Source organism: Drosophila rhopaloa, unplaced genomic scaffold (assembly GCF_018152115.1).
Source record: "Drosophila rhopaloa isolate 14029-0021.01 unplaced genomic scaffold, ASM1815211v1 contig_167, whole genome shotgun sequence".
Lineage (NCBI taxonomy): Eukaryota > Metazoa > Arthropoda > Insecta > Diptera > Drosophilidae > Drosophila > Drosophila rhopaloa.
Window position 1 is genome coordinate 1,124,086 of NW_025335047.1, and position 10,774 is coordinate 1,134,859.

Genomic DNA, 10,774 nt, shown 5'->3' on the forward strand with positions numbered 1-10,774 from the left:
GAGTTTGATGGGCTTTTGAACTAAACCAAATTGCAGACAGGCATTTTATTTTTATTCCGATACCGATTTCGATTTGATGATGATGCGAGGATATGGAAGATGGACTGGGGATGCATGTGGCAGCAAATTGAGTTATGGCCCCTGGTTGCCTCATATTTTATGCATGGCAAGGGCAAGCGAATTGCTTTCCAATCGACTTGGCGCACTCCGCTTAAGCCCTCCATCCCACACTTCGACTTTCCCACTGCCAGGGTGTGTTCTTTTTCCAGTTTTCTGGGTGCGGAGTGTCCAGACAGGACCCATTACCATTACCTAATCACCTATCAGGATCGTAATATGGATCATCGATTTTATACTGCACAAGCACGACATCCTTTGCGTTCTCTCTTGTTTTTTCGGGCTAGGAACATCCAAGGGGTGAATAAACTTTTTGGCCATCGAGAAACTAATTAAGATAGTTTGCCGACTGCAGTCAGTTGGAAAACTGACAGAGAATTTTGTGGGCTGGCGTTTGACATTAATGAAGACGCCACAGAGGCCCAGCGGCATTGGTTTACCTTTGACCTTTAGCCCCCATACATAATTTATGCCTCTTGGTCCGCTCGACAACTCCCTGTTGGCGAATCATTTATCATAACACAGAGCAGTGCCTCAAATTTGCGACTGACAGCCGAGCCTTTCCATTAACCGCAGGAAAAAACGAGGGATTTTGCATTTTTAACAAGTTTATGCGCTTTGTGCAATAATCCCCAATGCCACATACACTTTTCACTGCGCGAAATGAGAATAAATGATGTTTAAAGGGAATGGAAAATAAGTTTAAATGTTTTTTTCTTTAAATTTCATAAAATTGCATAGACAGCTGACTCCAAGAAATTAGTAGCAGTCACTTGATAAAGGGATGCAAGTTTTATATTAAAACTACAAATCATATACTTTTCGAAAGCCATTACTTAATACGTTTTATGAGCTAATGCTATTATTTGCCAACTGATTTGGAATTTGGCCTTTGGATAGATACATAAATATTTCTCAAAACCAAATATTGGTTTTCATTTTGTCAATAATCTAGTATGTAGATACTTTCTTGCTTTGTTTTTGTCACACTGTGACCATATAATTTCTATTACCCATGAATCGTTCACCGAGCATCAATTGAAAGTCATATTCTTCTATATTTTTATATATTGTCAAACGATGGCCCGCCTCTACGATTCCCGCACTACGATCTTTTCACCAGAGGGCCGTCTATACCAGGTGGAATATGCCATGGAGGCAGTTACGCACTCGAGCACCTGTCTGGGTATCCTGGCCAAGGACGGTGTCCTTTTGGCCGCCGAGCGGAGCACCAATAGGCTTCTAGACACCAGCATTCCGGCACCGAAGATCTGCAGGCTGAGTGAGGCCACAGCATGTTGCGCCACGGGCAACACGGCGGATGGAAATGTGCTCACCACCGAACTGCGATTGATTGCCCAGCGATATTTTTTTACCTTTGGCGAGGCTATTCCCTGCGAACAGCTCGTCTCGCAGCTGTGCGATACCAAACAGGCGTATACGCAATATGGGGGCAAGCGGCCCTTTGGCGTGTCCTTTCTCTACATGGGCTGGGACTCGCGCTTCGGATTCCAGCTATACCAATCCGATCCCAGTGGAAACTACAGTAACTGGAAGGCCACCTGCATTGGCCGCAAGTACGGGGCGGCAATGGCGATGCTCCAGCAGGAACTGTTCAACAAAGAGTACGTAGAGCCGAAGCTGGAAGACGCCAAGGATGTGGCCATCAAGGTTTTGGGCATGACCTTGGACACCGGAAAGCTGACCCCCTCCAAAGTGGAAATGGCCACACTTCAGCGTCTTCCCAATGCCACCTTCTACAAAGTTCTGGAGGCAGTTGAGATCCGCAAACTAATCGACAAGCACAACATATTGCAAACGCAGGCCGTTAGACGTATGTTATCTAATCCCTAATTACTTGCTTTTGTAAATGTTATTTATTGTTTCGATTTCTTGAAAACTTAATTTGCGTTCTGAACATCAATAAACCAGTAATTACCATGGGTTAATATTATTTTCAAACTAATTTCCTTATTTTTTTGAACACATCTGTATTATTGGTGAACCAAAAAAAAGTATAAACACAGTGGCAAAGTCATGAGAACTTTTCTCTTTTATTTTTCCTATTTTATGCCCGAATTATTTATAACTTTTTCCATGGCTGTAGTAAAAGCAGAACGGAACTAAATAAACACATTTTGTGTTGCTTGTATTTTTGGTTCAGTGTGCGGTTAAGCCAATAACGATAGAGTTTTATGAAAATTTTGCCATTTCTACTCAATTCCCTAGGGCCGTTTTGATGCGGTGTGGCTTTTAGAGGCTGTTCTGTATTTATATACACATTATGCGGAATATGTAAGTCCCAGGATGCTAGAACTGAACCAAATGAGGGGGGATAGCTGTAACTCCAGTATTCATCTAGACTTCCCTAAAAGTTAATAGTTTGCCGAGAGCTCCTGTATTTGCCATTTGCAAACTTCTGCGCTTATGTGCAATAAACTTTGCAGTTTCTGTGACTTTCAGCACACCTGGAAACTGAAAACAGAGCAGATACTTTGTCTGTTTGAAGTCACGCTGAATAAACAATGCAAATAGCTTTCCACTTGGAGAAATATTTAAATTCTTTTATGGCTCACGTCAAAGCTATGCACTGGGCTCTCATATTTCCCGGCGAGCAGCACTAAGTGGCCAAAAGCCCCCTTTCGCCCGCAGAAGGGAATATGAATTTACACTTGTCCACATTTTTTCACACCAGCTAAGTGTTTGCTCAGCCAAGGGAAATGGCAAGACCCAAATGGAAGAAAAGCAAAGCCAGCTGCAAAATGAAAAGAAATGCTTTCCTTCGGGCGAGGAGCTTTCATTTTCTTGTTGTGTCCTGTAAGAGCAAACAATTGCACGTGAAACGCTGCCGGAATTTCAATTAACTTGTTAGCATTTCACGCTTTTTGAACTTTAAACAAAAGCAACAGACAGCAGACAAACACGACTAGCATCGACTTGAAAGCTAATTTATGTTTGGCTCCTAATGAAACGCCACTCCTAGTGGAATTTAATGTCTGGCAATGTTCTCTCCATGAAATCGGCTTGGGTGCAATGCAACAGGTGGCGAATAACCCTCTACTTAAACGCGATTTCCAAATAGAGCCAACAAGAGTAATCAGCAAAAGCCCCCTCAAATGTGCACCCCCTCCATCGAAGTGTAATTAAATTAATCTCATACTTGCGCCTACTTCGGCAAATAGCTGTAATATGCCTGCGCAATTATTACTCTCGACAGTCCCACAAAACACATATACTGGTATATCTTTCTGCACAGAAAAAAAATGTAGCTATTTTTTGGGTTGGTCGAAAAAGTTGTATTTATATAAATGTATCTTCTGAATATCCAAATGTGCAAACAATTCAATACAAACAAGAAAGGAAAGCAAACTTCGACATGTCGAAGTTATTTAACCTTGCAGCTTTTACAAAAATTTAATGTACTATATTTCGATTGAGCCTAAAAATTATTAAAACATCAGCTATATGACTATGACTATATGATTATGATATAGTCGTCAGATTTTTGGAAAATGATTTCCATATTTCGTATAATTATCTCGATTGTTCCTATGCGGCTTATACGATATAGTATGCCGATTCGGACCGTTCCGATTTATATACCTCCTGCTAAAGATATACAACTTTTTGCATAGTTTTATCCAAATAACTTTTAAACTTTAATACCTTTATAATTTTTTAGAAAGTGTACTTCAACAAGCTAGTTATTGTTTTAATGATTTAATATCTTCAGCTTTTTTTATGATTACCATCAACCTCAAATGTTAAAGGCGTCATATTGCCACGAACCAGTTTGACCGATGGAAAACTTCAAAACTATTATTAAAATATTTCTATAATCTTAGTAATAAGCGCTACTGAAACTGGTTGGAGAAGAACTGTGTATTAAATTAGAACGAAAACATAAATGTCTATACAGGCCATGATACTAATATGCAAATTCTCTATGTGTACTATTAAGTCGGCTTGACTGACAAATGTGGTCGTGCTGCTTTCTTTTATTCCTCTGATATTTATCTCGCGCTGAAAACCTCATCAGGCTTAAGCACATCGCTTAATTGCCCACAACTTAGAGTGTGTGTGTGTATATATGTCAACATTTGGGTGTATGTGTTTCAGTGTGATTGCGAGTATGAGTGTGTTTGCCATGCACACGCTCGTATTACTTCATTTCGACAATCTGACATTCGTTGCTGCTGTTTTATGGGGCAAACAAACCTGAAAACGTAAACAAAGGCTGTGTCCATTCCGCTGCCCGAGTTTTCTGGGTGAGATTTCCCCTTGCAACAGCCTAATTTCAATCCACCCACGTGCTCCGGTTCCATAAATATTTAAGTTCTATTTTTGCTAATTTTTGCGTGCAAAATTAAACGCCTGACCTTTCTCGACCCGACACGAAAAACAAATTTAATATTCCGTTCTTAGGCAAGGAAGAGACTGAGGGAAGACAACTATTTATATTGCTTAAAAAAACAACTTGTGAAATGCCCTTCATTCACTCGGCAATTGCTGCCAAATGAATTGAAGCAGTTTTAAGGCAAATATTTCAGCAAGGATGTTTCTAAAAGGCAAACTCCCTTTGCATAAATCTTATGCGCCATTAATTCCGTACTTGAGCTTGCCTTTTTAATTAATTTCTGAGCTGGGCAACCGAGCACCTTTTGTGTTTTATGCGCCACCCTAATGACACTTTTATGGATTTGAATTTGCGAGCGCCTTACTAGTGCTTCGAAAAACACCTAGTCGCCAACGAGGGTCCCGAAAGCTAAGAAATGCCCAGACACGTTCCATAATGCCTGGTGAACAATGAGCCCAGGGGTTGTAAATACGCATTTCGTACGCCTAAGAATGCAGGACTGTGGATTTTAGCTGTTTGTAGCTACCACTTCCGCTTGAGTACCGTTCGAGTGCGTTGGATCCCGCAAACTGTTGGCCGTCCTTCGTCCTTTTCTGATAGCTAGAACCAGCTAGTGGCTCCTTGGTACTACGCGGCGTATGAGTAACGTGGCGTTGCGTATACGCAACGTAAGCGCCTGCAGGCGGGGCATAGCAGCAACAGGATCTGCGAAAAGCTGCGCAGGTCCGCTCTTTGGCTCTCTTCAGCCCTCTCTTAACCCACTCTCTTTGTGCATGCTGGCCACATATTAAAGTTGGCTTAGAAGACAACTTGCTTGACGGTGCAATTATGTCAGATGCGGAGCTGTGAAATCGGATCTGCGTACACACTTAAATTTCCCAACGCCAAAGATTTAATTCAGCTTGTGCAGGTCTATCAAATTTCAGCTGTTTTTTTATGTTCAATTAACTTTAATTATTTCGAACCAACATTAAGTTGTATGCTGACCAAAGAACAACCCATAACCTTTGTTTTGACTAATTAAGTCCGCCCACGCAGATTATTGATTACCACTAAGCGCATTTTACGCCAGGTGAGTTAAATATTTAATGCCAATTTTTGGCCAGGCCGACGACTCATAAAGTGGACAGTCGAGTTTCGGGTTCGCCGGATCCATTCGCTGGATAAAATAATTTCGACTTGGGGTCACCCACAAGGACATCGAGCTGGCTGCGCTAATTTAATTTGCCTGGGCCTGCAATTCATTTGCCGAGTCGTTGACTTTTAATGCACACATCCAAGACATTTTGTTTGTTTGCTTACTTGTTGCCAGCCTTTTGCTTGACTTGGCTCACATATATTGCCCTCGTCGTGGGTCGAGACCTTGGCTTTCCAGCGGAATGCTTAACAATTTGTTTCAAGTTGCGCATGATTTGAGCCCCTTTCTTGAGCACATTTAATATGAATGCCTGGGACTTCATGTGTTCTGTGTCCTCCGTCGAGACGTTGAAGAAGAAGTTTACTTCTCAGAATGCATTTAGCCAAATTAGCTCTGGCAGGGAAAATAGCGAATGCGGTTTTCATGTGGTGACGATGCACTTGGGATCTGCTGACGAGGTTTTCCCTGGCCTTAAAGTTTTCGCTTAGCCATGGCCAGTCGATTAGTCTAACTGACAAGGGGTCGTCAATCAGCATCGGTTGGGCAATCAGTGAAAAGGCTCCAATCTCTTCCACCCGGACTCATAATTAGGGCGCAAACGCAATCGAGAAGGACGCTCCAATGAGTCGGGGGCAGGTAACTTGGTTTTAAAGTCCTCCCTGAACGCCCTTTACTGCCTTCAAGTTGCTGAGGCCATTAATTTTGAAGCACTCCAAAACACCGACGGCAGATTCTTTTAGACAATAAATATCCATCCGCTGGGGGCGTTGAAAATTCACAGAGGTCGTTATTTTTGGGCAATGAAATGTTTCACACCTGCCGTTCATCAAATTCAAGCCCGAACACTCCCTCGCAATCCACCAAACTGGATGTGCAGTGACAAAAATCGATTTAATCTGTCAGGAACAGTAAATAATTTGGACATATGTAAACGGGTTTTATTACAGGAATAATATCTATAAAATATTCATCAATTATGGGTAAATAATTTATGGAAGATTATTATAATTTTGGTTAAAAGTGTGCAACGCAGTGAAGGAGACATCTCCGACCGTATAAAGTATATATATTCTTCTTCTAAGGGTTTTATATTTGGCCAATCAATCCGACCTACCAAATTTCATAAGGATCGGAATATTCTGCAAGGGTATTTCAACTTCGGCTTCGCCCGAAGTTAGCTTTCCTTTCTTGTTTGTTGTTTTAAATTGGGAAATTCTTCTGGGATTAGTCTGAAGCGCAGCTGTGTGGCCTCGGACATCCATATTACCAGTGGTGGGGCAGACTAGAGCCACCCAAGCCTCACGGTTCACTTTGTACAAAATTACGTAGTAGACGAACATCACAAATCCCTGCATGGTGGCCGTAATGCAAAAGAGGTACGAGAAGATCTCCCCAAGATGAAAGAAGGCGAAGATTCCGAAGATCCAGGTAAGTCCCATCAGAAAGAACAGCATAATGGAGTGTCGGATCTCTTGCTTCGATTTCTTCCCATCGGTCCTGCCGAGATCCTCTTTAATATGTGTGATTGAATAAAGCGAGTAGGCAGCCAGCCCGAGATTGATCATTATGATCACGATCACGGGGAGGACCACTCCCAGGATCAGGCCATAACCCGATGGATAACAGATGCCGTTGTTAGCAGCCAATTGGGCCACGGATGGAAGGTACGATTTGAAGTCGAAAAAGGCCTCCAGCAGGGTGGGAATCAAAGGCACACCCCAGGCCCCAACCGCAACTTTAAGAACATAGTTAGAGCCTCTGTAGTCGAAAACCCAAACTAATTTCTGAAACAGACGCCAGGCGACTACCAGGGTCCAGCTGAAAAAAACAAGAACTGAGTAATGCATTGCAGCTCCCAAGGCCACACAGGCGATGGCATTTTCGTTGACAACCAGCTGCTCGGACATATAGTCGGTATTCAGAAGCATGAAGAGCAGCATCTGGAAACTTATGGCCAGGCAAAAATGAAGAGTAACCTTCGTGGCGAGCTGCTTTCGCCAAGTCTTTGAAATCAGGGCAGTTAGGAAAATGCCAAGCACTCCCAGCAGCGAAAGAGCGCAACCCACGATCGAGATAATGTCCAGCACTCTGTGACTTATGGGAACTTCCTGGCCACATTCACTGATTCGATAGCCTCCTCCCACCAAAAACGAGAACTGGGTGAGGTGATTCGTGTGGCACTCCACGATGGGATCGCTCAGGAAGGCTGAGCTGTTGCTGGAGGTGACTCCTTCGCTCGACCAGGTCTCATAGTTCCAGAAGCCACATCCACTCCCTTTGCTGATGGCCCTGGCATTGGAAAAGGAATTAAACTTATCATTCCTCAGCAAGAAAGCGCATCGTGAGCGTAGACTTTGAAGATCAGATGGTTTGTCCATTTTATTTTATTCCATAACTTTTCGGGCAGAAAGACAGCTGTCTCTAGGTCTGGCTCAAGCTTTATCTGGTCCAAGTCATCAAAGTAACGCAGGAACCGAAACCAGAATCCACTCGTAGCCCACCTCCGATCCTGACCACTGGCCGAGAAAATTGCGATACCTGTGACATTGTCGCAATCTGGATTTATGAAGAACACGGTTAAGTTTTCTGTGATCAGACCCCGTACTCCGATATCGGAGTGGAAGTCTTGCACTCCAGGGCTTGATATTTCATTGTCTAATTCGGGCCCAACAGTTAGACAACCGTCCGTGGACCATGGCAATATTTTCCCTGCAAGAGCATCCATGTATATCTCAAACTGACTTAGCAGCACGTTGGTAGCATTCAGTTGGGCGGATAGTCGCAGGACCTGTTTTCCGCAGGACATCACCACTTGGCATACACTAACCAAATCAGCACCGATGATCGGATCTGGTTCCTGCCGAGCCAGGAGTGTGAAGATCTGGGCTATCAGAAAAACATCTCCGGGCTGGATGGTCCTTTGCTCTCGCCTGACAATACTGCTCAGTTGGGCGGCCGTCCGACGACTTCCTTCGGCTTGGCTTACATTCAATTTTTCCTCGAGTATGGCAGCATGCAAGTCGTTCAACTCACTGGTGATCGAGTTATTCCCAAAATCCCTGTGGCAGACTACTGGCGCCCACTGGTCGGTGGATTCCCACTGAGCCCGCAGCTTCCTCACTTCGCACTTTCTAGTCACTGGCAGTCCATTTGATTGAAGACACACATCAAGGAGAGTGCCAAGCTCACCAACGGATGTCCGTTTCCAAATGTTTATTTGCGGATGTTTCTCGCCAAAGTATTTATGCCGAAAATCCTCCGCCTGACAAATCATACTTTCACAAAAAACTACGTTGGCTTCACGTTCATAGTTTGGGTAATTTTCAATTTCGTTCAGACAACCTATTTCAGTACCATTTAAAGAACATAGGTGAGAATTCAACTTGCAGAAATAATCAGAATAAAAATCAGCATGATAATCAGCATAAGACTCTGTAGCGGATGAAGTCGATTCAGAAGTTGAGCGTAGACTCAAATAAGTTTTCCAATATGAATTCAATTCTGTTGTCGATGATGTTTGCTGCGTTTGTGGATCCACTGGAGGCCAGTAAAGGATCAATAGGAATAAGTTCCCGGTGCACCAAAAATAGTTCATATTAAAAACTCGCGACTGCTTTTCTTGAAGTTCGAAAACCCACTGATCCTTGTGTAGATCGGCAGCAGTTAAGCAGATATGTGGCTACCAAGATATGAAAAGATAACCTATGTTTGTAAATATCTTCGCTATCTTTAAATAAACTCGGCCGATTTCTGTGACAAAGAGACAGTTTGTACTCAATGCATAAGAAAATCTTTAATATTTTTTTAAGCTACATATTTACATCCATAAATTACCAGATTATACAAATATAAGTCAAAATAAAGCTTTATTCTTAAAACTGTCGTCCACGGAGAAAATATCATATGTCGGCTAGGGTAGTATTTTTGCACGCTCATTAAATTGCAAGTTTTCATAAAGCATTTCGAGCAAAACATGTGTAAGTATATACTTCAGCAGTATGTATGCATTATATTTATTATTTAAAGTGGCTCTAATCGCTATTTTCCGATTTGAGATGGGCTTTTTTGCGTATTTCTTTTAGGTAACCAGCCCGTTGATAAGAGGTAGTGTCGGGTGACAGGCAGATATATGGGCTATTTGATTTAGGACAGCTGCGCAGTCTAATGCGGATTGGGGTCTTTAAGGAAATAGGGCCAGCCAAGTGGTTTGTTGGGGGCTTTCTTTGACATTTGGCATGGCCCACAAATGGCGGATAACCAAAGATACAAAACACAATGCGAGCGAGTTAAATATGTTTTCGTGGTTTTGTTGGACTCGTAAATAAACAAGCCTTTGAGCCATTTCGGGACCCTTTGCATTTGCATACGCCATTAAATATGCACAGCACACTGATTTTCCAGCCAGGACTCCAATCCTCCTGCCAAAATGGACGACAATAAAATGACCTGTATATGCGTATTTATCTCCGGTTGTCAGCAGCAAAACTGGAGCCGCCCAAAATGGCAGCCTCGAATCGAACAAAAGGTCCTTGGGTGGGCTTTCCGGGCTTTTCTTATCTCCAGGTGAAGGCAGCCGAGTCAGCGCCTTTGTTTTTGATAAATGACTTCTATTTGCGGCCAGGGGCCGTGTAAATCCATCCCGCAATAGGCATTTGTCACGACTTCGATTTGAGCCCAGGCACTCGATATAATTGAAATTGTGTGCAATAAATGGGAATTGCTGGGTCCTTTATTTGATGGCCATGTGGATAAAGGGCGGTCTGCAATTTCCCAGCCCGGTGGCTGACTTAATCAACTTTGTCATTTGCCTAATTGGAGTGCATTGTTCTCGCCGGGAATTCGGCTTCGATGCGCTGCTATCACTGCCTTTGCAGGCCTGACTTTGTGATACCCCGATCCACTCGTTTTTCCATTGAATTTTTCTGTTGGGTTTTATTTGGTGCAGTCCAAAATTTACAATTTTAGCTATTGTTTTGAATACGACTATTTTGATAATTTGTATTGTAGCAGCTCTAAGAAACCCTATTAGTATTTTTACATACATTATACATATCATATTTGTAAAATAATTATATCTGTAAATATACACCTATAGTAGCCCTAAGCATCTCTGTAAGTACACATACACATATATACACGGCCTGTTGTTTATTTGTATACAC

The 10,774-nt window shown here is 42.6% G+C and overlaps 1 protein-coding gene across 1 annotated transcript; it reads left to right on the plus strand.

Moving 5' to 3' along the window:
• Positions 1 to 1,135: 1,135 nt before the first annotated feature.
• LOC108040737 (proteasome subunit alpha type-4-like) lies at positions 1,136 to 2,071 on the plus strand. Its single transcript, XM_017118321.2, has one exon. The coding sequence runs from the start codon at positions 1,198 to 1,200 to the stop codon at positions 1,969 to 1,971; it is 774 nt and encodes a 257-aa protein (XP_016973810.1). The 5' UTR covers positions 1,136 to 1,197; the 3' UTR covers positions 1,972 to 2,071.
• The last annotated feature ends 8,703 nt before the right edge of the window (positions 2,072 to 10,774 follow it).